The 26,312-nt window shown below is 43.4% G+C and overlaps 1 protein-coding gene across 2 annotated transcripts in view; it reads left to right on the top strand.

Annotated features, from left to right (window-relative positions):
- The window catches only part of LOC143325623 (teneurin-3), a 140,910-nt gene that overhangs the window by 88,530 nt on the left and 26,068 nt on the right, over positions 1-26,312 (top strand). Inside the window, exons 10-20 of one of the 2 annotated variants that reach the window (XM_076738835.1) lie at positions 582-776; positions 1,890-2,090; positions 6,842-7,027; positions 9,928-9,948; positions 10,431-10,454; positions 11,557-11,703; positions 12,227-12,443; positions 17,165-17,284; positions 19,320-19,581; positions 20,560-20,827; positions 21,873-22,016. In XM_076738835.1, the coding sequence (XP_076594950.1) occupies positions 582-776; positions 1,890-2,090; positions 6,842-7,027; positions 9,928-9,948; positions 10,431-10,454; positions 11,557-11,703; positions 12,227-12,443; positions 17,165-17,284; positions 19,320-19,581; positions 20,560-20,827; positions 21,873-22,016 (1,785 nt within the window). The remainder of the gene's footprint in view (positions 1-581; positions 777-1,889; positions 2,091-6,841; positions 7,028-9,927; positions 9,949-10,430; positions 10,455-11,556; positions 11,704-12,226; positions 12,444-17,164; positions 17,285-19,319; positions 19,582-20,559; positions 20,828-21,872; positions 22,017-26,312) is intronic. The other variant, XM_076738836.1, reaches the window with a different exon arrangement.

Raw genomic sequence — 26,312 nt, 5'->3', positions numbered from 1 at the left:
TGTTTCATACAACTAGATCAATAAATTGTCTGTGCTGATGTACTGGCCAATATTACCTTATTGCAGATATATTGATACTGGCGTAAGTAACAATAAATGTCATGTTAAAAAATACTGTATGTTTGAGATAATTCACAAACACTGAACCATTACATAGTTTGTCTACCAGGGACCTCTGACAAGTTTATTTTGCAGTCATAGAATGTAACTAATTTAAGGGACTTTTATCAATAATATTGTTTTATTATGTGATATATACATATATATAATAATATACAGCTTACCAGATGTGAGAGTCATATCAACCTTCACTTGTAACCTCCTGGCAAGAAAGCCAGCAAACATATTTCCTAGTCAGTAAAACAGCTAATTGTTGTTTTTATGCTTTGTTTTTTAAACAGATTAAACAAACGAGATCTAACTAGTCAATTAGTGGGCTTTAGAGGCGCTGGGAGGCAGACTTTGTTCCCTTACCAGACGTGAGAGTCGTATCAACCTTCACTTCTACCCCTCGGCAAAAAAGCCAACAAACATATTTCCCAAAATGTTGACCTGTTCCACAATCTGTTGCCTTTCCTCAGCCGCCTGTCCGGTCCTGTGCAGCGGTAACGGACAGTACACCAGGGGGCGCTGTCAGTGCTACAGCGGCTGGAAGGGCACGGAGTGTGACGTTCCAGCCTCCCAGTGTATCGATCCTCAGTGCAGTGGACACGGACTGTGCGTGGCGGGTGACTGTGTGTGCAACACCGGCCATAAAGGACCCAACTGTGAACAAGGTAAATGGAGAAAGAAAAAGCTTCTTCCCATTGGATTGGAAGCAACATATTTCTGTGTGCGGCTCCGGGGGAATCGACACAGTTCATTGGTGAAACAATCGGTGTTTTCAACTCCGCCAAGCAGATAATGCTTTGGAGGTTGTTATTGATACCATGTGTATAAATTAACTCCCTCTTAGTGTTCAGACCACATGAGGGTACAAGCTGGAACAGATTGCGCAGCGCCCGTTGATGCAGTCACCTACTGGAATGCTCCACAGTTGAAGACACCTGTTAAAATCGATCAGTCAATGGCATCTGTTCCTCCGTTTATTGAGAAAAAGCTTTTTCCTCTCTCGTGTCAACCTTTCCACCTGCCTCTTCACTTCACCGCATTTAGCTTTATTGATCTCCATGCAGACAAAAGACAATTATCAGCTCAGATTTACATGTGCGGTTGACCTTACATGCAAAAGGCTATTGAGTTCACCAGATGAATATATTGCGGTTTTATTTGAAGTAAAGCAATATGGGAAGGGAACAAAGATGGCGGAAGGTCGCATTTGCAGTTCCAAGCTTGCATATAAGGGCTCTGGTGTGATGAATTGGTTCAGGTAAATGATCAATATCACAGTCCGCGAACTATATATGGAAATGCACAGAGCAATTAGCTGCAGAGGAGGCACAATAACGTTGTTGCAAATTATCCCTCGTTAGTAATGGGATGATTGTGTTGGTCATAATTGCCAATTATTAACTTAGATCAGCGAGTTGATCTGCAAATTGTTAATAGTAATTGATTATATCTGTCGAGACACTAATTGTGCTCCCTTTCCTAGTGCCTATAATGGTGCATAATTATGCTGTCAGTATATTGGAAGTACCCTATAATATACCGTAGAAGAGCTAGTTGAACACAGGGAGGAAAATTGCTACCAGCCACCACTAAACACTGCAAAATGTTCAGCTGTGGCTCACCAGCCATCACCCAGCTCTGGAGCACTTCGACTCGCTCACAGTAAAATGATTGTGGCTGGCGGCGGCGTCAAAGTGGCCGGGGTAAATAAGTAGGTTTCATATCCTGCCTACAAGTGGTAAACTAACATCGCTGTCGTCCTCGCTGTGTGTCCCCAGTGGACTGTGTGGACCCGATGTGCTCCGGTCATGGAGCCTGTCATCATGGTGAGTGCCACTGTAACCCGGGCTGGGGAGGTATCAGCTGTGAGATCCTGAAGAGCACTTGTCCAGAGCAGTGCTCCAGTCACGGCACCTTCAACACCGACACGGGAACCTGCGTCTGCGAGGCCAACTGGACAGGCGCCGACTGCTCCATAGGTCAGAGCACGCTTCACTTCCTTTTCATCACGATGCCGTGTGACCTTTTCATGAGACTGAAGGCTGCAAGTAATGATTTTTGTCATTATCGATTAGCCTGCCGATAATTTGCTCCAATATTTTGGTCTGTGAAACAGTGAAAATTACCCATCACACTTTCCTAAAGCTTGAACTGACATCTTTAAATTGCTTGTTCGTCCCAAACTCAGTAATATTAAATTAACAATCACATATGAGGAAGAAAAGCAACAGGAATAGCTAATATGTGGCTTTTTAACTAAAAAAAATTACTGTCAAAATAGATTCAGATTCATTTTCTTTCGTTTGAATCGTCGATAAATCAACTAATCGTCTCAGTTTCAGTTTCCGATGGCTTAAGTTCTTGTTTATAGAGAATTGTCACATCCTCTTTTTTCTTGCTAATATTACCACTAAGGCTGCCAAAGTTGGAAATTTTCAAAGTCTTCACATGGCTTTAAAGAATTAAAGGGCATATTAAGCTACTTAGAGTTGTAATCTGCAAGGTCTTTTATTTCATTCGTTCAATAAATCCTTGCAAAAAGTGCAGTAAGTTCTACAATGTTTTTTTTTTTAACTTTTTTGTGGATAGTGTTTAAGTTTCTCTAATTGGCACCAAGTTCCGCATTTATCTCAAATAAACTCCCCCTCACTGTGCACAGCCGCTGCAGACACCAGGTGTCCACAACAGCAGATGTATAAGCCGTTCTTAAGAGGCTGTAGGTTGACATCCAAAATCTATCTTATGCGGCACATCATGTCTTCATGCGGGCGTCTAATAAAAGCAAAACACTGAAAATATGAGTAAAACTGATATATGTTTTAATCTTTAATGTTGTTTAAATGTTTCAGGTTATTAATCATCTCCGTTTGTGAAATTTAGTAAACATCTGAGCACAATCTGTTTTCCTAAATTAATATGTCACGTTTTGAAATGAAACTCTTTGAATAATTTGGACAGTCAAATCAGCATCTCCCAGCTTTCCGCCGTAGGTGCACGTGAAGGAAACAAATTTATTAATTGAAGCGTCTCGATTGGCTGCAGAGATGACGAATGAGAGCCTGACTGATGCTTTTCATCCCATGAGCAATGCATACATGATACAGCAGTTTTTTGCTGTGTTACGTCTCCTTTTTCACATTCAGTGACGTCTTGCTTTGGTGTGATGGGGTGAAATTACAGGAGATATGTCTGTGCTTTTACTAAGAGTAACAGAGTACTCTCATGATGAGGAGGACAAGTGTGATTAGACTTAAACTTTCTTTAATTTCATGAATCTGTCCATTTGAGAACAGCTCGACAGCGTACGAGAAGTCTCCTCCAAAGAGGAGTAAGAGAGTAACCTGAACTGACTGCAGGTAACAAGCCCAAAACAAAAGCTTTCACGGCTGTCAGGAGACAGATGTTGACATCTGATAGCCAGGAGTCACTCAAGCTTGGAAAGTGTTGGATAACAAAAGGAAAGGACTGAGGGGAAGCCTCAGTCTGGACTGCTGCTCCTGCTTAGCTCACACGTTTCCTGTTCTTTACCGCAGCATGTCCAGAGGTTAAAGTAAAAAACAAGTGAGTGATTGTGCTTCATTCGAGGAACAGGAAGTGATTATCAACAACAAATGTTAGATATCTCGATTTGCTTGCAGTTTGTTGGTTTGAGCCTAAATGAGCAAATTAGAAAAATCCGACTGCTTCGTTATGTGTTGGACTGCGGGTGTGATCACCACCGTAAAGTTTGGTAATCCACACTTGTAGCATGTGCCGGTTTGAAACAGACCATATGTTAACAACAAAGCTCTGGCTCCGCATGTTACTCTCATGCGAGCGAGCATATGTTCTTTTTAGAAACCGAACACAAATGTTTGGTTTTTTTAAACAGACTCATAGATTTGTTTGGAAGCTTTTCAAAAGATGAGATATTTAGGTTTTATGGAGGAGACGAGACAATGGCGTGTCCCCATCTGCTTGCAAGCAGAGCTTCTTCATTTGTTACCAGCTTTGTATTCAGACGGTTTCCCTCTCGATACAGGTAGGTGACATGTTAGTTCAAAGGCTGGCCCCTCCCATCTGTTATCTGGGCATCAGTTGCAGGTGATTTATGCGCCGTTTCCCCCCTCAGAATAGACTCGTTCTCTGTGTGTTCAACCCAGAGAGAAACACAGTGACCATACTGAACAATTAAAAGCAGAAGTTGCGGCGTGTTTCTTTCAGCGGAAAGTCTGTCGGCTCTGTTTCTTTTGGCTGAAGTTCAATTGAGAATTAAATCATGAGGAGGCTGGATGGTGCGTTTGAGATGATAGATGGGTGCGCGGACCTACTGAAGCGGCGTGCAGCCACTGTGGTCAGTGCCCGAGAAGGAAGAGTGATTGTTTTGGTGTACGGGGGATTTTTTTTTTCTTTAGCATCTCACTTTATTTTCTGCTCTGAAGAGAGGTAATTTGTTATTCTGTTAATGTTTTCAAAATTCCAGACTCAATCGTCTCACTCAGCAAGATATCTGAGAAATGTCAATAATGGAACTGACGAGGCTAGCCGCGGCGCAGTCCAGAAATTGGGGAGTTTACCCACCTGGGTGGGTGGAGGATTCCTTCTTAATTAATGCTGCGATTCTTCTTCAATTAAATAAACTTTAATTAACAAGCGAGTAGCATGCATCGACCGCCCACAACCCCTATCCAGCTCGAGTCAGGGGCATGTTAAAGGCAGATAAACACTTTTGCGCTAATGAAAAATTGATTGCATAGATTCTATGGGAAGGAGGTATCCCTTTGGAATCGAATGACTCCCCTCCAGAGGCATGCTTAATATTCTACAGTGTCGGCTCGACTTAATCAGAACCATCCAAGGTCTCTCAATCGAAGAAAAACTCCATTCAGAGAGCTGGAAACAGACGGCCAAAAGAGCCTCAGAAAAGGGGAGTGCGGGTAAAGCAGTGGGGGGAGATTGGCTTAAAAAAATACATGAACAAAATAGATATTTAATCCATGACTTATTACATTTTGGACGGCAGAATGATGTCTCTTGGCTAATTTGCTTTCCCGGCAGCCTATACCAAGTTTTTAAAAAGTCTCCAACTTCTCGGTTATGGGGCTGTATAAATTTCCAGGAGCATCTAGTCACTTAAAATTTGAGGACATCCTTGAGCTGCTTTCCTGCAGCACACTGAGGGCTATTGTCACAGCGGAAAGCTTTATGGCTCTTCTGTTCACAAGCTTTGATCGGAGCTCTTGGTTCCAGTAAATGAACATTGCTCATTCTCTCACAAGCGCAGCCACAGCTCGTTGAGCGTTAGCTTTAGCCTGGTGCAGACTGACTGACTTACCACCCATGGATTCAATCTTTTGAATTTTACTTTTCTGAAGATAACACAGATTCACAACAGCTGCTCTGCGCTGTTTCCGATGCTCCGTACTCATAGGAAACGTGTTGAACGTCTCTGAGTCCGGAAATAACCTGCTTAAATCCGTAACCCTCGCCTTGCTCTGCCAAGGCTCCATGCAAATGAGCTTCCCAAATATGTAAAACCTGAAAAGTGGTTGTTTTGGAGGATTTTAGATGTGCAAAATAATTGTTGTGCTTTCCTGCCCTTGTGTGGGGACTTTTTGAGTGATGCCAGGTTTTGTCTCACTTTAGGGTGCCTGAGAAATAAAGTGCCCTTTGAAATTACTGCAATCTTTGATAAAGATGAGTTAAAAAGCGGCTGCAGAAACAAAAATGACAATAATAACCCCCTCTTGCACGGGGGTGGATAAAAACGTCTTTCCTATTATTCCTCTAATTATTCAGAGAAATACTTGTATATTAAGCTTTGATAAGCTCTGATGTCATTTCAGATGGAGAAAAGTGGTTGTTACAGTGATTGGACCCGTTTGTTGATAAGCTAATTAAAGTCCTCCAGATTTTGTTGCCGAGTAGAAATTACATAAAATAGATGTAAACTGAATCAGATATCATCCGTCTGCCGTCGTGAGGACACACAACAACGCAGTGTGTTTCTCTTTGATGTTCCCTTTAAAGTTTTATCTCCTCAGCGTGCCTTCCAGTACGCAGCCATTACGTTTGAATTGGTTTCGATGCAGGCTGACAGCGCTGTGTCGCTGTGCTGCATTGTGGAGGCCGTGGTTTACAGATTAAATGTCAAGCACTGAGAATTTAAGGGACTTTATTATCGCTGGATCCCATAAAAGTAATAAAACTATATATCAATTTTTAGAGGACTATTTATCCTGTTTTTTTCTTAACTATCCACTGTGTGCTTTGGCAGCCAAATAGAAGTTGACTTGGGAATCTGTTTCAGTGCTCTGACATGTCATGTTTTCCACCATGTGTACATGACAAGTATATTGGGATCCATAAATCAACAGAACGCAGTAAAGTCCTGATATTTTTCTCATGTAAAATAACACTTCCTTCAACAGATGTCATTTTGAGCCTCTTTAAATTGAATATTATCACACATTGCAGCTTTTGTTCTCTTAAACATTTGCCTTTACATTTGCCGGATTTTCTCTTAACACGTTTTTCAGGAACGGTGTTGAAAACGTGTCCTGTTTACAGTTTAACTTCTTGGCCCACTTTAACCGATGGAGCCAACACTTCTCAGCAAACATCAGAGCATTTTTCAGCAGTGGCAGATGCATCTGCACAGAATACAAAAATATACCAGCACAGAGGAAAAAAAAGAGGCCCTTCACAGAACAGAAGCTACATGTCTCCATGGCTTTTTCTTTTACGACAGAAGTGTGCGTGGTGGACTGCGGTCCCCACGGCTCGTGCATCACTGGTGTGTGTCAGTGCGAGGAAGGCTGGACAGGACCAGAATGTGAGCAGAGGGACTGTCACCCACGCTGCATCGACCACGGAGTCTGCAGAGAGGGCAAGTGTGACTGCCACCAGGGCTGGACGGGTGAACACTGCACCATCGGTGAGCCACGGTGACACATGCAGCACCGCACACCTACACACACTTGGCAGAAGGGCACGAACTACAGAGGAAATTCATTTATGGACGGGCTTAAAAGGGCAACTTTGGAGTGTGAATGTCAGTATTTTCAGAACAGTTTCAAGCAGATCATGACACACTTTTGCCGCTGCCTGCCTCCTCCAGACGAGCACCTCTGCATGATGCGCTGGTGTTAAGTACTCGTTAGTGACATGTTCTGTGTTTCAGAGTGAACTCTTGTGTTTCTTGGGCTCGCTGAATCAAACATGGAGGACAGGAGCCTCTTTTTTTGTTTTTTTCTGAGTGTGCGTCAGCCTGTCATTCATGGAAAGTAACTTAGAACAATTACCCAACTACTGCACTTAAGTACAATTTTGAGGTACTTATACTTTGAGTATTCCATTTTCCGTTATTTTAACTAGTAATTTTTAGTCCACTAGAATTTCCCAATATCATCGACCTGCAGAGCTGGAGAGTCCTCACAGTTCCAGACCCTCCTGCACCTGCGCCACCAGTTTTTTCCTTCATGAAACTTTATTAACAACACAGTAATATTACAAAACGCCACCAGTTCTAGACAGTTTATTGAGGTGTTACCAAAATATGAGCCACACCTCATTTATTAATCATAAATAATCATTATTGTTGTTGCTGCTTCTTTCTTCTTTCAGTACATATTGCTGGCAAAGTAAAAGTCTAATTCCAGGGCTTTTACTCGGAGAGCAGTATTTTATTGCTCCTTTGATTTAAGTACTAGCCATGTACATCCAGGACTATTGCTAAATATATGAACAGTTGTGCAGTTTTGTTGCTGTTCAGCTGCTGCATCACCTCTTGTTCAGCAGCACCAGACACCAGAGATATCCAACCCCAGACGCTGTGGCAAATGTAGAGGTTTGAATGGACTGCAGGTTTGAAAGGACTGCATTTATATAGAGCTTTTCTATTCGACCGACCACTCAAAGCACTTTACTACACATACCACATTCATCTATTGATACACAAGAGTGCAATTTGGGGTACAGTATTTTTCCAAGGACATTTCTCAGTGCAGACTGGAGGAGCCGGGGATCGAACGCCTGACCCTCTGATCAGTGGCTCTACCTGCAGAAATACAGCTGCCTCTATGACTGAATTGTCTATGAGCCAGATCTGTATTTAATTACAGAGAATCTAGGCAAACACTGCCTTAAAAACCTTAAATGAAACTGTAAACCGCATCTCTCCCGCTAAAAAGAAACGAGAAAACTTGATTTTTTGGTTTTCAGCAATCGTTCACTCCTCTATTTTCAAAATCTCTTTCTTTTCGCCACAGCTCACATCCACTTTGTAAGTTTTCTATCCTCCATTTAGATATTCCACCTTTTAGACTGCTGAAGTGATGCTCCTGTATTAGCGAGTCAAGGGCAGGTATTTAGGGAGCCGAAAAGCCACGGGTAGGCCTCTTTGGAATATCATTTTTCTGAAATGGCAGTGCTTCACCTGGCATTAATGAGGATAATGAGTTCTGAGATGTCACTTCCTATTGACCTTTAACTCAAACTTCATCGACATCTTACCCTCTGTCAAAGGTCCTGTAGTTAAGCCCTGACACGCCGCGTCAAACAGCATTCCCCCAAGTGTCATCTCCAGCCTCTCAATGACGACACATTCCCTGCGAAACAAAGATCTGGCACTCCAAACTATTGAACCCTAATTATGTATTTACAAGTTCTCTCATCAGCAAGCCCCGGTCCACAGCATGAATCCATCTCTGGGGGGGAAGGAGATTGCAATGAGGGAGTTGTTGGAGGGGTCACATTCCTGATCTTATTAATCTTTCCCTCCTCGGGGCAGACTGTGCACCATCCATTTCCCCTTTCTTTCCTCCTGTTTAAGGCTCCCGTCAGGAAAGTAACTCCTTGCTTTGGATGCAGCGGGGATGAATAGGCAGTGCGTTACCTTTTCTTGGTGAACCGGGAGCTTATTTTGTCTTTCAAACCCTGAATGACTGCCATTTGCACAAAGCGCCTTTTAATCACATTACATGGCCAGAGCCTGAATAGAGGACTTCCTTGGCCATTCTTTTGTCACGAGCATCTAGATCCTGTTTTATATGCAAGGCTTAACCCATTGTCACCGCTTTCTCAGCAATGCAGTTTACCACTAAGGTGTTTTTGATTCGCCTTAGTGTACTGCTGGTTCATTGCAGTGCAGTTGTTGAAACCACTGAAGTGGAGATGACAGCAAAATTGAAAGAAAAAAAAAAAAAAGTTTAGTATGCTGCTTCATGAAGCGTTCATATTAGACTGAGGGTGAGACGACATACCTCCTGACAAGCAGACAGTAAAATGTTTTGATGCAGATGAAACTGGCTCATATAGTCTGAAAACAAAGAGTGTTATAACGCTCAGATATCAAGACAAAGCTTGTGTTCTTCTTTGCGTTAGCCTGTTTTGCTCTAGCAAAGCAAAGCAGATGGAGAGTGTTAACAATGAATATTTTATGAGTTTAAGATGCCGGATTAATTTATGTTTCCTCCTATGGAAGGAATTATAATCACGAACAGAAGAATGTGGTGATTTTGACCGTGGAAGTATCTATAATTCTGTTTAATCGCTTTCTGCTTTAATTAACATCTACACTCTAGGTTTGTCAAATACTGGATTTTTTCTCCTCACTGTAGCTAAACTATGAATCTACTCCTCTAAATCTGCAAAGTCTGTCTGTTTTGTCTCTCTCTCTCTCTCTCTGGTGTCAGCTCTCTACTTGTTTTTTCTATTTGCATTTCTTTCTCATTTCTAACTCCTCCTTATATCCACTCTCTTTTCTATTTTATGTCTGTATGCCTGTCTGCCTGCCTATCTGTCTCTCTCCAACTCCCTCTTGGCTTACATGTATAGCCCTGGATTCCAGAGTATCAGGTAAAAAAAACACTTTTCACTTTGCTTGAGTATTATAGTCTCCATGCAAGATGTTATTTCCTGATCCAGCTGAACGCTTGTATTTTTGCCTAAAAAAAAAAAAAAAAGTGAACTCTGTTTAAGGAAAAAAAAGGGTGATCTCGCAGCTTTCCAGTCATATCCTGTCACTCATGCTTAATATTAGCTGTTCAGCTCAATCACGTAACGACTGTGATTTACACGCACAGTCGAAAGAGTGAAATTAGAGCAGAAGCTAAAACGTGCTGAAGACAACTGTAATCTTGGGGAAAAAACTACCTGCAAAGCTTCTTTTCCAAATATTTAACCCAACTTGGCAGGTACATCAGCTTTATGCCATCAACCGTTTTGTGCTCCCTGTAAGTTACAATAAGTAAATGTGTTTGTCAGTCTTAGCTCTCTGCCACCACAGAGATAAGTAATTTTCTTCTCCAAATGTTTCCCTTTCCTCGGTTGTGTAATAGGAGCAGTCAAGATAGGATATAAAGGTAAATTGAACCACTACCCCCCCAAGGGAGATTGTCACGAACAATCCCTCCCCGCTCTCTGTCTTTCCTAGCACGGCGTATATACACCTGTTCTATGTCCGAGTCGATCATAATGTTTCTGCTGTGATCCTGCTCCCCCCGATATGTCCCCTCATCTCCTGTCCGTCTTAACCAGTCTCACACAGACTCCACGGTCCCTTCTCCTCCTGTCTTAATTCCCTGTGTCTGCCAGATTAAACGCCCAAAACTGGTGTGGTTTAGTCATGTTTCGGCTCCCTGTCTTCACCCTCCACTAGAAGGAATGCGATCTGGCAGCAAATGCTCTGTTTCCTGTATATGTAGAGACTCTAGATCCCTCCCCCTTCTTCCCACACTTCTTCCCCTATTTACATATATACTTCCCTTTCCCTTTGATGTTGCTGTTACTTCACATGAGTGTTTCTAACATCTGCAATAGGCTGTTCCCACTTTAATTATTTTCAGGCAACGGCAATGAACTTCCAAGACAGCCAGTGATTTTCAGCCTCTTAAATGGGAAATTTGTGCAACTTTGAACTCACAAAGAATCCTTTAAATCTTGATTCCAGGGGGGGAAAAAAAAAACACTCCAAGTAATAGTGAATTTGGCTCCAAGGCTGCCCTTGATTTGAGAACTGCACTTTGAGAAATCATGCAACCAAAGTGCATCGCTTGAACTCTTAAAGAATCATTCAAACTTTTTGGATTTAAAGCCAAAAACAACTCCAGTTGACATGAGGATTTGACTCACCGAGCATTCAAAGTTCCTCCCACCGGCCTTTTAACAGTAAGTAAACAGCTCAGCAGGTCTCCCCCTCTTTACGTTCCACTCTGTAGCTGCACATGCTCCTCAGACTCATGTGAAACGACAGTAACTCCTCACGCCCACCCCCACATCCCCAGTCCTGTCAGAGGTGTATCGTACTGTATGTTCACTCAATGCTGTCTTTTATCATTTTTGTCCCTCCTCTGCCCCTGTCCACTCTTAATGCCCCTTCCTCGCTCTTGTCTCCCCCACCTCCTCCTCCTGATTTCCTTGTTCTGACTTGCTGGGCTGTTTGACACGTACATGATGTGTTGACAGACGGCTGCCCCGGGCTGTGCAACAACAACGGGAGGTGCGTCCTCGATCAGAACGTCTGGCACTGCATCTGCCAGTCAGGATGGAGAGGGCTGGGATGCGACGTGGCGACCGAAACACTCTGCTCAGATGGCAAGGATAACGAGGGAGGTAGGAAGAAGTAAAAGCCTCCTACAAATAGTCTTTTAGCTTCAACTCGTGTGCGTATGTCTCATTGTGGCAGACAGAAAAATTGGCTTTGATGTGGCTCCTCGGTGACAGTGCAAACAAACAAAACAAATCAATCATACATAAAACATCACTGGAAAGAATATGCAAATGCTGTAGCGGAGCAGATTGTTAAGCAGCATGCTTTAAAATACACAGTAGATCAATTATAGAGAGTACTTGGGACTATATATTAACACTCTGGAGATGATGAACTGCTTCTTAGCCTGATCAGCAAGCCCAGAACTTTTGAGCTTCACATTAGGTGACACACTTTGAGACGGTTCACACTTTAATGGCAGCTCAGGATCTCTGCTGTCGCTTTAATGAACTTAAGATGACGGTCGAAGTCATCTGTGTGCACTAGAGCTCAACAGAAGAATGGAGATGGTCAGACGTTTCCTCATGCAGCCCAGGTCAACGGCGCTCTTCCCTCCCTGTCTGGACTGTCCCTTCTGTTTTCCAGATGGGCTCGTCGACTGCATGGACCCAGACTGCTGCACTCAAATCTCCTGCCAGGGTCAGACCTACTGTCGCGGCTCGCCTGACCCCGCTGCCATCGCCGGCCAGGGCCAGAGTTCGGCCGCCCAGCCCGCGTCCAAGGGCTTCTACGATCGCGTCAGTTTCTTGATTGGTCCCAGCGGCAGTCACGTGATACCCTGGGATAATGTGTTCAACAGCAGGTAAGCGGCTTAATGAATTACTGACAGCTCTTTACTTATTTGGATCACGTTAGCTGTTTGCTGTCTCATTACCCGTCGGGAGAGACCACCTGTGTTTGTGCAGCCACTCCGAGACGTCAAAGAATCCCACACATCTCTTTGTCTTTGCAGTCACAGTGACAAGTGTGTTTACAGTTGTGTCGCTGCCACAAGCATTTATTTCTTCTACCAGTCAAGATTAAGCAGCTCAAGAGTGAACTTGTTCCCAGCTAAAAACAGCTCTTATGAACGTGAGAACATGAGGATTAGGTTTCTTACACCGGGATAACAGGACCGTGTGGGTTTCCAAATTGAAAGGGAAAGCACAGCAGAAGTGAACAGTCCATCTTCACTGCACATTAACGTATATCTTTTATCAGAAATGTAATATTTGAGGTGATCAGCTGGCTGCCCATCGCACAGTGCATTTGAATATCTGGGACGGGCTCACTTAAGTAGACTTCTCTTTGATATTTGCTTGAAAGGCTTGTTTGTCTTGAACTGTTTTCCAACAGAAAACCACATTAAATCGGCCCCATCGCGGAGAGTCTGCAAAGAGCCGACAAGTTAATGGTATTCTGCACTTTAACATCAAACAGGGCTAAATGTATTTTTGTTTTGGACGTTATTAATGGCTGCAGCATTTGTAGACATTACACCTATTGTTGCTGTTATATACAGTAATACACTTCTGATGCATTTTGCACATAGATGGCAGCTTCAAGTGCTTTCTTTCGTTTCACATCATAAAGGTGCAGGTTTCTCTTTTATTGGACTGTAGAGGACTCTGTGTGTGTGTGTGTGTGTGTGTGTGTGTGTGTGTGTGTGTGTGTGTGTGTGTGTGTGTGTGTGTGTGTGTGTGCGCGTGTGTGTGCGCGTGTGGATGGATGTTAGCTCTTTGGATCTATGGATGGCTGTGTCGATCTGGTTTGCCCACCGCTTTGGTTCAGACTACCACTTGGATAGACTGTAGTTACATTTTGTTTAATTATTGGTCCCCAGAGGATGAATCCAACTGACTCTGCAGATCCCCTGACTTTTCCTGTAGCGCCACCAGCAGGTTGAAGGGTTTAGTTTTTAGCTAAATATCCTGACAAATATGTTACAGATTGCAGTGACATGTGGTACAGACATTCACGTCCCCCTCATCATGGATTTGAACAACTTTGTTGACCCCTTAACTTTCCATCTTGCTCCATTCAGTGCCAATTAGCAGATTTCCACATGCTAGCATGCTAAACTAAGCTAATGGTAAAATTTGATACACCAGTGTGCGAATTTTGTCTTTGTGAGTTTTCTTTTATAACGTCTCTTATTTTCCTTTGCATGCGCTTCTATATCCACAAACCGTAGAAGCTACCTACGGAGTGCAGATAGTCTTTATGTCTTTCAAAGACATTTTGACATTGATGGACATAAATGAAATCAGTGTTCCGGTGTAAGTGTCTCTTTTCATTGTGAAACATTTGAAATGTGACCATACAGTCTTTTCAGCTTCTCACAACAGTGAAAGTTTATCCAAGGTAAAGATGTTGATGAAAAAAGTTTGATATAAAGGCAGAGAATACATTAGCCAGTGAATAGACTCCAGGGCTACATCAGTGTGCAAACGGACAGACAGATATTTTTCACCCAAACCTCAGTGCACTTCCACATCTGTTCAGAATCATGAGGAGAGTTTGTTTTGTGACTGATGGAGAGGAAAATGATTGCCAACTGTGTGCAGAAGGCTTTGGGAATATTTCCTCCAATAGTTTAAAGTAATCCTTATGTAAATAGCATGCTTTACTGAAAATATAGAATGAGGCAATCCCCCCCTACCGCCAACCCCCTCCCAGCCAAGTTCTCAGTAATCCTCATCCTCATTGTCTTCAGCTTACTGTCGATTTCATGTCTGGCAGTGGCATTAGCTCTCTTGCTCAAAATACTCATTTGCCTTTTTATCTCCTAGTGGAAGTTTTATAGTCAGAAACTCTATGGCGCATTTTAGAGGCTCTGCAAACATGCATACCACTAAATTTGCCGAAAATTAATTACTTTTTTTTTTTTTTTTTTAACTGTATCTTGTGAGCACAAACACTGCATACATGAAATAAGTTTTTGAAAGAGCCAAATAAGAAAGTGGAATTCAGTGGCGGCAGCGTTTGTTTGGAGACCCATATTTTTCAAACATTCATTTGAGGTTACAGGGTGAATAATTTATTGACAGCCAGAGTATACATTATAAAAAAAAAGTCTCTGAAGCTCTGGAACAATGCCAGAAAAGCATCAAGACTTCCAACGGCAGCGGCGACTGTTACACCTAGTCGTAGTGTATCTGATGTCTGACGGTACAGAGATGGTAAACAGTTAGAGGTCATTCCTCTCCTTCTGTTTTTTGAGCAGCCACTGTGTAAAGCCATGAGAAAGGGAGCAGATTTCAGCGATTTCAGCGTGCGGTCAGGTTTCAGAACCCGGCAGTAAACTTGTCCCCCGTATAGCACAGGGAATAAAACATGTGTTGTGGTTTAGTGTTTTTTTTCCCCCCCACTAGTCCGGCAGCCGTATCACATGTGCCCACACAAGTCTCCCATTGGGTTTTCAGATGGTGTTTTTCTGCAGCCAGTGCGAGACAATGACAGATAAGAATACATGAATTATATGATTCATTTCTGGGGTTTCGGCAGGTGGTGTGACTCGGCGTTTGTTTGGGGTTTGGGCTCTCGCAGCATCCGGCTGCCTCTCAAAAGATTAATAGAGACACGGGGAAGAAAGAGTGAACCTTCGCCGGGGCTCTTAAGTGGCCTTGTTCCCCGAGCCGGTAAATAAAGGATGGGAGATGGTTGGGCCGGGTGTGGAGCGGGAGGGAAATAAGAGAGGCTAAAGCTGTTGATCATCCTTGTCTCATATACGTAATGACCCGCAGACAAAGTGGCAAAATGAGACATTTTTTAGCCCACCGGTGACAAATGCAGAGGGAGAGCTTAAAATTCTGCTCTGCGGTTGAGAAGTAGGAGATGATTAAATGTTGATGGAGAAATATCGCATTGTCTCCCCTTCTTACCTTCAAACAAAGCACCGACTTAACAAATTACTTCACACTTAAGATTTTACGAACAAGAAGCGGTGTCAGGCATGTTTTTACCTGAAGGCCCTGCAGTCATGTTGAATAATCGCAGAGGATTTCTGAGGCTTTAATCATGTATGAATCTTCCGTGTGTGTGATTTATGAAGCAAAGATGCCAAAGAAAATACTGTTTTTTAGGTGAAAGCAGGGGAGGGGAGGGTGGAGGTGCAGAGCCTTTTGACCAGAAGCAAATCCATTTGCCAGCAGGGAAAATCTGGGTGGGCAAAGTGAATGAGTAATGCTCTCCCATGCTAGACTAACTACCATAGAGGTGCCCTTAAGTGGAGCATTTAACCCCCCCACCCGCTCCGGTGGCACTGCTCTTTGGTCAGCAGTAGGAGGTGGGTTATATAAGGCAGCGACCAGGTGTGATAAGAGGATCTTTGTTCAGAAAAAACTTTTTTTTTTTTTTTTTTTTAAAAGAGGAGCATGGGTTTTTTTTTTCCTTTGTAAATTTCAACAAAAACCTTGACATTTTAACTTCACCGCTGAACATTTCTCTTTTTTTTTTTTCTATTCAAATTCGGATTTCTTTTCACATCTACATTCATGACCTCACCTTTCAAAACCGCTGTGGCGATTCTTTTGCGTTGCAGCATTGGATTTCATTGTCAAACCCCTTTTCATTTTTTTTCTTTGTGACAGTTTGCCTCCGGCATTGCATTTTGTTGTTCTGAGTTCCTATAAAGTGGCTCTTGACATGTCAGCCATTGAGCTTTGCAACGTCTCACATCAAGAGGATATCTGTAACCGAGCTGAAGAGCTTTTTCTAACACAATTCTTGTTGATACATTATCTTTCATCACAAGTATCACGACAGACATTTATCACGCCAGCGAGCGTAAGACTCGGCTGTGACATTGACAATAGGCTCTTTTTGGAAGCAAAAGTGCTCGCAAGAATAATCACGCTTGGATCACACCCTCTTGAAAATACAATTTGGGGGAAATCCTTAATTCAGTGAGGTCAGAGAGATAACACTGTGAATATTTCACTCATGAATCTCACTGCTGGGTGTATTGTACACTTCATTTACTAAGTTGACTTACTCGGTGGACTGATAATTTAGCCGTGACTAGTTAGATAATGTGCTGTGTGTTTTCCACTCTCAGCTTTGACGCCCACTGTTTTCTGTGCTGGCCTCACAAATGGAATAGCCCTAAGAGCTGTGTGCATGACCGTATGTTGTATCTTGTCTTTTACTAATAATACTTTTCATAAAAATAACATTTTGTTGTGCAAAAAAAAAAAAAAAAATGCATTCATTTCTGTGTCCTCGTGGAATATAAATGCTGCAACACATGTGCAAGATCCTGCAAAACCTCAGCCCTCGATGTCTGGAAAACCACATCCCTCTGAATTATGGGCTTTTAAAAGCAGTAAACGGAGACAGAGAGGTGCTCTGCAAGGTGGCATTTTCATGAATAACAACCACTGACATGTGTGTGTTCCTAAGGGTCAGTAAATCATACCTCCCTGCTGGTGCCGCTGGCAAAGGGATGACAGTTGTTAGCAGCGTTGATGCCGTGGCTGCGTGTTGATGCCGGCTGGCATTGTTTGTTTACTCAGCCCTTTCTGTGTTTGTTTGCCCACACAGCCTGGCATCAGTAATCCGGGGTCAGGTCCTCACGGGAGACGGGACGCCGCTGATTGGAGTCAACGTGTCTTTTCTGCACTACCCGGAGTTCGGCTACACCATCACACGGCAAGATGGCATGTAAGAGAGACTCTCTGCGCACACATGCATCAGTCAGTGCAGCACGCAGGGACACACAGTGATCTATCTGCCTTTATCAACACTGATTTACATGTCCAAATAAACACCAGCACTCTCTCCCTAGTAAGCTCAGCCCGAAGGTTCAACCTTTGCGTTTGCAATGAATTATTTGTGGCGTGGACCGCTGTCCCCGGACCAGTATGCCAAAAATTCAGAGAAAGCTGTCCAACAGTGGGAGAGTCGTCCTGGCAGTTATCCAAACAGCGCTCAAAACAAATCGAAACAGCAGCTCATTGTGCCCTAGAACAATTCCTCATGCAAATGTCACAGTGGTGGAGGCCATTTTGAACCAGGCTGTTTAAAATGCATTGAATCAGCAAGGGTAGAATCAATCTGCCGCCGGTGTAGTAAAACATGGGATTACTGTCTGACCTTCTCCCATCGTTACCGCAGACGGGTTCTTAATAATCGGAGCGCGAATACATACAAGGCAAACGTATGTCACATATTTTGCGGGAAGGGTTCAGCTCAGGTAGGAGCTTCATTTTGCAGATGGACGTCGGTGATAGCGAATCAGGCTTTCATTCAAATTCAGCAGATTGAAGCTGTGTTTATGTGTTGCCAGTGTGGAATAAAAGGCTTATGAGTGGCAGAGAATTGTACAGCTGTTGTTATGAAGCACAATCCTTGGGTCCCCAGATAGCTGCGGATTAGCTGATTTCTTCAGATATTCCGCCCTGTAACTCTTCTGACAAGGAGCGTGATAAATGGTCGGGGATAATCACACTTGGTTAGCCAACAGATCCGCTCAGTGTGTTAAGAAGGGGGGTTGGGGGGCGGCATCAAAGCCTGGCCTCTTGCAGCTGTGAGCTCCCCACTGCCCAAAGTGGAGAGAGCTTGAGAAGGAAGCTGTTTTAGGTCAGCTGCACAGCTTGGCTTCTGGCGTGTGTGTGTGTCATTCGGGGTGTGGGTGCATGCATGAGAGCCGTGCGCAAGAATTCGATTCTGCGAGTGTGTGTGCGCCTGTGTGTCTTCGTGCGCGTGAATGCATGCAATGTCACCGCACAGATGCTTTACCCCCTGGGTAGTGCAGCTCGCCGAATATATAGAGCAGCACTTCAAAGACTCGCCCTTCATTTCCAAACCAGTAACTTTTCCCTGAGTAATGTTGTACTAATTAAAACCAGTTCACCAGAGGAAACTCCCAAGACTCCAAACCAAATTCAACCATAAAGTGTCTTCTTACACCATGCCTGGTTAAACAAAAGTCATAAATTAGATTCAGTGACTGATAGTAATATATGGAGGCTGTACAGAGGGAATACGCTCGATAAGGAAAAGTTCTCTCTTCCGTTGAAAAAACATCATCAGGCTTAGTCCCGAAAAAAATATTTTCTTTTCTACTTTGCACTTAAAGGGACGTTCCAGCTTGTTACAAGTTGGGGCTTATTTCCATAGTTCTTAGCAGGAACATTTCTATAAAGAAGTCAGAGACGGGTTTGTTTGAAACCATCTTGGTTAAAGACACTCAATAATGGAGCTAAATGCATACGCACGGGGGAGGAAGGAAGCCAAGGGTCTCACACAAAGTCCTCCCCACCGGCCGAGCTTATCGCAGCTTTGGAAGACAGTTCTCTGTGTGTGCAAAGAAGCATTATTCCCTTGATGTCAGATATAAATGTCAGATAATTCAACACCGGAACAGACTTGTGAATGTGCCTGAACAGCAGCTCCCACTTTTCATTTTGTTCAACTGATTTCTGATTTGTTTTTCAAACCAGATTACAGGGCGGTATTCGTGACGCTCGGCACGAATTGTTCCTGATGAACAGGGAAAGATCATCTGTTGATGTTTGGTACAACCTGAAATTAAAACATTTTCATCAGCCGGATTAATGTCTGTCTGTCGAAGCAGAATTCAATCAAAAGTCAGGCTTCTCTGTGATATCAAGTTTGTGCAGATAATACTAAATACGGTCTGTTTGGTGCTCATATCGCAGTTCATCCAATCAGTGATGCTCTTTGGTGTCTTAAGGTTTGACCTCTTGGCCAACGGCGGTGCTTCTTTGACGCTGAATTACGAGCGCGCCCCGTTCCCCACGCTGCACCGCACGGTGTGGCTGCCCTGGAACGTTTTCCACGTGATGGACACGGTGGTGATGAAGAGGGAAGAGAACGACATCCCCTCCTGCTACCTTACTGGCCTGATCAGACCCAACCCCCTCATCCTGGCTACGCCCCTCTCCACTCTGTACAAGAGCTCCCCAGAGGACAGTCCCATCATCCCCGAGACCCAGGTGAGACGGCAGCCGCGGAGGTGACCCGGGGAGAACACATTACAGGGACTTTATGGTCAATTCCAAATTCATGCTCATATCTGATGGTTTTGAATGACTTTAATAATTTGACCCATGTTTGATCTCAGCATAACAAGCAGCAGTGTTGAAAATACGCAAACACAGAGTAACGATAATGCTGTTATCTTGCTTTTACCATGGCTTCTCCCGCTTATTTTTAACAGTCAGATTTGCCTTTCAGTTTGCCTTTGAGCTTTGATTGAATTGAGGCGTCTCCCCAAATACTAAGCCATAAATTGCCTCACAGTAATACTGATAAATTCTGAGGGCACATCACATGGAGGTTACATTCCTCAGGATTTGGTTTGTATCCATTTGGCTCAAATCAGAGTTGAAAATCCCTAAATGCAAAATGTGACTCTGCAGCTTTTGCTGTTTAAAACCGATTAGGGAAAAAAAAAAAAAAAAAAGATCTGTTTTCAACAATTTGGACATGCTTCAACATGAGCGTAGTCGCAGTGTGAGGTGAGACCTGGTCCAGAACTGGGACTCAATACAATAAAAAAGAGAGTCACATATAAAACTTACCATTCCAGTACAAGCACTCAAATAATGAAGAATTCATTAATTGCCTGTGGCGTGACTAATGAACAGTGTGGTTTGATATGAATAAGAACTTATGTTTAATATTTTGGCTGCTCAACACAAATTCCTAATGTTTGACTGGACTGCATAGAACACAGCATGATTTGGTGTGGCTGAATTGCTCTAAACTGAATGGTAACAGTGAACCACACTGTAGGAAGTGCAAGATATTATAATACTACACATTAAACCACATAAATATTGTGTGTTATATCCTGTAATTAGATTCATCCTCCATGTTAAATGCTAGCAAACTCCTGTTGCTCTTCTTGCTTAAGTCTATACTCCTCGCTGTGTATTTGGCACCAGTCTGACTGCTAATTAAAATCATAGGTTCTTCATGAGCAAGTGGCCATACCAGGCAGTGACCTCAACCTGGTCTACCTGAGCTCCAGGGCAGCTGGCTACAAGCCCATCCTCAAGGTGCTCCTGACCCAGGACCGTCTCCCCTTTGGCCTGATGAAGGTCCACCTGATGGTGGCCGTCATGGGCCGTCAGTTCCAGAAGTCTTTCCCTGCCTTCCCCGACCTCTCATACACCTTCATCTGGGATAAAACAGACGCCTACAATCAGAAGGTCTTTGGCCTTGCAGAGGCTGTGGGTGAGTGCCTGCTGTGAAGCTGCCGACTGAAGATGTTGTGTGAGCATCGGTTCACTGTCAGATACTTGCGCTACCTTCAGGCAATGAACCTTGGTTGAACTTTTGAAGATTGATTTTATTCTTTTTAAAATTGAGGATTATTTAGCCAGGGACTGCTTTTGTTGTGCAATAAAGATTTAGCAGGTGGTGTGAAATCCTGAAATCCCCCAGCGCTGCATTTTTGAAGGCCACTGCTCTTTTGCTGACTTCTTTGTTTTGCATGTATGATATTTCAGCAGCAGTGCAGTGACTAAAATATTGCCTATGAGGCAGTGGCCTGAGACGAAATCCAGCAAGAAATCAATAGAATAAAAATGAATTATAAACAATAATGTTTTGATCAGATCATACATGACAGAACATCTTAGTTATGATAACAGAATAATAATTCAAGTGTCATCTTGAACATTGTACTGCATTAGGGTGCAGGTAATGTATGTTCGTGTTGTCTTGGTTTTTCAGAGCTACATGCAGTGACACAGCATCTAAATGTTGGAAGAAAAACTTTGCAAAGTCTAAAAGGGCTGAGGGATTTTGTTAAGACGGATGAATGTTGGAGCACTCCAGCTTATAATATTGCAGAGAAAAAAAAGCTCACAGCCCTGACAATCAACAGGATTCACTCGAGGCTTACGGCTGTGACCATATCAGAGTGTTTATGGTATCCACCGTAATGTGCTCCATCTGAGCCTGTATTGTTTAAGTAGTGTTATTTCGTGTTGCGGTTTATTTGCATTTACACAAGATAAAACAGACAAATGAGAGGAGAGAGCATAAAATCCAAACTGTGCAGGTGAGACACGGAAACCCCACTGGTCTTGTAAAATCATCCCAGCTGGAGAAAATCATATAGCCAACGAGAAAGCAGAACCAGCGAACACAGAAAACAGCCGCGACGTGTCCTGAACGAGGCTGCAATGAGGCTTGTAGCTTCATTGCAGCCGTAAGTGTCAGTAAGGAGGTTTCAACCTTGCTCACCATAGGCATCTGCCATCATTACTTTCAGTGTCAGTGGGATATGAATACGAGTCCTGCCTCGATGTGGTGCTCTGGGAGAAGAGGACGGCAGTGTTGCAAGGCTATGAACTGGATGCCTCCAACATGGGAGGGTGGATGTTAGACAAACACCACATATTGGACATTCAGAAGGGTAAGAAACGCTCATATATTCAGTATATGTGTATGTGTGTGCATGTGGGGCAGAGATAGGTGGCCTCTTAGGGTTACAGCCAGGTGGTCTTTACCCTGAATCACCGCAATAAATACCTGAATCAAAATGAAATATGGTTCGTCATCCCATCTGCAGATAATAGAGGAGAGTTTTGAAGGGCCGATCATTCACAGTAATGACGGAATAAATCAGCGACTAAGTCACGGGGGTGCAGGGCTCGCTACGATTCCACACTACTCAGCTATTTTAGGAAGACGACGGCCTTTCGCTGCTCATGAAGGCTCTCGCTTTTGATGAACAGGCGTCATGTTTAATTCTCGCATTAATTCAATAAACTAAATTAATTTCTTGCTCTGTCATCAATCAGAATGGCTTTAATCGCCAAGTACAATAAATGGACGTGAGTTTGTCTTTGTCGTGCTGGTGCGGAGACACGAGGAAGTGAAACATACATAATGAAACTATCAAATACACGTCCAGGACCGAGTCAGTGCCGAGTTACCGTACCAGGAAGATCGCACTCTGTTATCTGGAGAATGTTACAGCTGCGCAGGCAGTAATATGGCTGCAATCATCAGAAGTAGGCCTCGGGGTAGTGTGCATTGTCAGTTTGCCAGGCCGCTGTTTTGACATTAAGCCCACTCCGGCTCACAGTCGTTGTTCCAGTTGTCCAACACAATTTGTGGCCCTTTCATCTTGAAAATAGTCGAGGTTACAGTCGTGGCCTTCAGCAGAGTCCTTAGTCTCACACTGTCAGATTGGAGTTCGTTACTGGATGTTTTGGTTTCGTTGTGTTTTTGTTGTGTTTTTTTTGGTGTGGGGGGGGCAAGTTTATGTTTCTTTTAAGTGGGAATTGAATGTGTTACCAATGCAAGTATTTAAATTCTAATTTACTCGTACAGGTCTAAATACAGGGTTTCTTCCGTTTCACTGGCAACTAACAGAATATGTTAGAGCCCGCATGAACAACAAATGTGTGTCAGGAACAGGTAATTACACCTGTAGTCAAGGTTTTCCTTGCCCTAGCCAGATTATGTAGTCTTTTGAGCCAGAGTCTGGGGACTTTGTTTGATGCTTCCTACAGCGATAGCATCACTGCTGAGGAGCCTGGCATGCTCATGATTGATTTTTCGTCTGATTCAACTTTATTTCCATTTCTCAGGGAGAGAAAACATAAAGCAGTACAAATGTTGCGGCTGATATGATTTGCAGATGTGGATGAGTTGTTCTCAAGCTGTCCTTTCTTAGTTTTAACTTTCTAGACAGTCGGGTTCAGGCAGATGTGTGTGTGTGTGATGTGTGGGTCAGTTTGGCTTTGGGAAGCACAGTGCGGTGTGTTCGGATGCAGACTGTCCCAAAATAGTATCTTCTTCACATCCACCCTATCTCTTCCCATCGTCAGGTCAAAAAAGAGTTTTTAGAGGTCACTGTGCTGAAGACAAGATAAACCAATTTTCATCCCTCTGAGGAAAATAAACGTTTAAACACAGCCTTTCATTTAAACGCAGAGGCAAGAAGCAAGAAAGTGGTGCTGAATGTCATTTTGTGAAGAAACATCCTTTATGTTCCATCAGGAGTGTGTAATATGACCCGGTATTAACATCCCAACAAAACATCTAGCATTGCCTAGAACGCCTTTACACCAGCTTCCACTCTTCAGAGTTGTATCGTACGCCTACACTCACTCACTCAGAGGTTGTACTGCTCACCTAGCAGGTAGGAGTATCACCCTTTTTGATTCGCTCCCCGGTGGCGTGCAGAAATAAAGCTGACATAAAGTCAATTCTTCAAAAAGCAGCAAAAATGTACAAATTTAGCTTTAAGTGAGCTTTTCATCAGGCAACCTGTTTGCCGTCAGCAGCTGTCATCACTTTAGTGCACATCACTGTGAAGTTGCCAGTAATGACTGTGTCACTCATGCATTCGGACTGCGTGCAATAGATGGATAAATCACTTTAAAATGAAATAGCATCTATTTTCTTTCAAGTGCAATGCCTCATGCTCAGAGTTCTGCAACGACACAACCTTTAATTATGAAATGTTATGTATTTATCACCTCGGTGTGTAAATAAAGTGTAGCAGTTTATAAGGCACCACCGGCAGGTCCGCTGAGGTTGAAGAGGTTAATGAAGTTCAGCGGTTTAACAGCACAACATTAAAGTGTTTGTGCAGCTAATTGTGCATGAAAATAGGCGACCACTTTTATATTTATTCACGGTGCTGCTATTGATTTGAATCGCTACATGTATCCTCTTAATCTCCAGTGGCATCAGAGGCGCATGGGAGAAAATAAGAGCAGCCCGCGCTGACCAATCACAATCCTTGTGGTCTCTGTGTGGTATCTCCACGGCCCGGATGTGTAGTTACATTTATGAGGAGGTTTACAGGAGCTCTGGTGGAGCTTCAGAGGCTCGTTACATGTCCTCTGCAACCGCCTGACACAAAAGAATAAATCTGACTCTAGCCTCTGTCTCTTTGGCCCCGTCCATCGAGCTCTAAGCAAACCTCAGAGGTTTTTTCTGTTACCGGATATTTTGGAAACCAGAGGTCTGTTTTTTTAAGGAGGAAAGCTTGCGTAACTAGACTTCAACTCTGCCTACTTCTTGAATAGAATCTTTGATAGCATCTTGCATGCACACCTACAACTGGCAGGGGCAACACTATTCATCCCACAGAACTAGGTGGGTTTGCACATTAATATCACCCGTGTCATACATGTACTCTACATGTCTTTTCACATCTCAGAGATTGCACGAACTATCTTTTGTCGGATGCGGTTGTGTAAAACGCATAGACGCAGTTTGTGAAACTGAGGCTTCCTTTACTTTGTTCAAACCTTGATGCGCCTTTGTCCTGCTTCTTTGTTGAACATTAAAAGAACAGACACAGGGGCCCATTGCCGTACCCAATCTGTCAAGCCATCCAGAACGTGAAGTTTGTGAAGTGTGCGAGAGAACATTGAAATGTGCCTCTAGCCTGACTGCTGCTGGTGCGTTGCGTTTCATCCCACCTGTCTCAAAGTATAGCACACGCATCTCCAAAGCCTTCACTGTGGCAGCATCACAGTTGGAGTTGTAGTTGTCATGAGATGCGTTTGTGATCAACAGATAGGTGCAGCACGTGTGATATGCTAATGTATGCCGCATCCTTTATTAGACTGAGCCGTGCTAGGTGTTTGGATTTATCGGGAAATTGGATGTTACTGTGCATGAAAAATCATCGTGTGCACGGTCGTGCTCGCACATGGAAACAGGGATGACAGGAATAAAACAACAGCCAGATGGCATCAAGTTTTTCTTATGCAGTAAATGCTGCAGCCTCCCCAAGGCTTTTTCACACTTCTCCCTTGTCCTATTACAGCACCGCCCCAAAAATAAATGGCGAAGTCTGACAAAATTTAAAAGATTCAAAAATAGTTTAGCTGACTTGTGCTGTTCTGTCTCATTTACCCCTGTCTGACAGGAGCTTAATCAATTTGCCAAAAGGGTTTCATACCACAATCCTATTAGCTCATCCCAAAGACAGGGAGCCCTTTAAGACTGTGAAAATGTTTTTGTTAGCGACTTTGCTATGCTAGTTTACACTGTGTTCACATCAAAGTGTCATAACCCAATCTGTAATCCCATCTGTCTTCGCCCTCACACATATGCATTTTTACCACAGAGGTTGTGAGTTTTATCTCCTTACATTTTCTCAGTCCAAACCGAATTATTCAGTCGTGCATTCAGCCACTTTTTGACATTTGAGATTTATGACCCACGTGGGTTTTTGGGCAAGGGATGCTGTTCGATATCCTCGGTCGGCATGAAGATGAATCCAAATATCACTGTTTGCCTTCATTGCTGCTCCAGTATTGATTCTTTAATGCTGTAAACCTTGACTAATGTCTTCACCCAACATGTTAGCGAGCGGTGGTCCTCTGCAAGCTGCACAGCGGTTTAGCTCCAGACATTTGCTATCGCTCTGTGTTTTTTAACTCCCGCTTCATTTTTGCACCACTTCCAACATCTGAGGACTTTTTCTCTCATCGTTTGTGGCAAAAGACCCGAGCAGAAGCAGTATCTCTCCCTCTCTGCCTCCACTCCAGAGCCTGTCAAGCCAGATAAGGCAAATTGCCGGTGTCTGTGCTTTAGTCGTGTCCTCCTGCCCCTCCTTTCTTCATTACAAGTGGATATGCCTTCCCCTCAATCTGAGACTTGTCTCTATCGAGGGTAACACAGCTGATTCTTATTGGACACAGCCAGAGTTCAGTAGCTCAGTATCTGGGAGTGTACT

Source organism: Chaetodon auriga, chromosome 9, assembly GCF_051107435.1.
Source record: "Chaetodon auriga isolate fChaAug3 chromosome 9, fChaAug3.hap1, whole genome shotgun sequence".
Taxonomy (NCBI): domain Eukaryota; kingdom Metazoa; phylum Chordata; class Actinopteri; order Chaetodontiformes; family Chaetodontidae; genus Chaetodon; species Chaetodon auriga.
The sequence above is the reverse complement of the archived record's forward strand: the minus strand, read 5'-3'. Positions and strand labels throughout refer to the sequence as shown.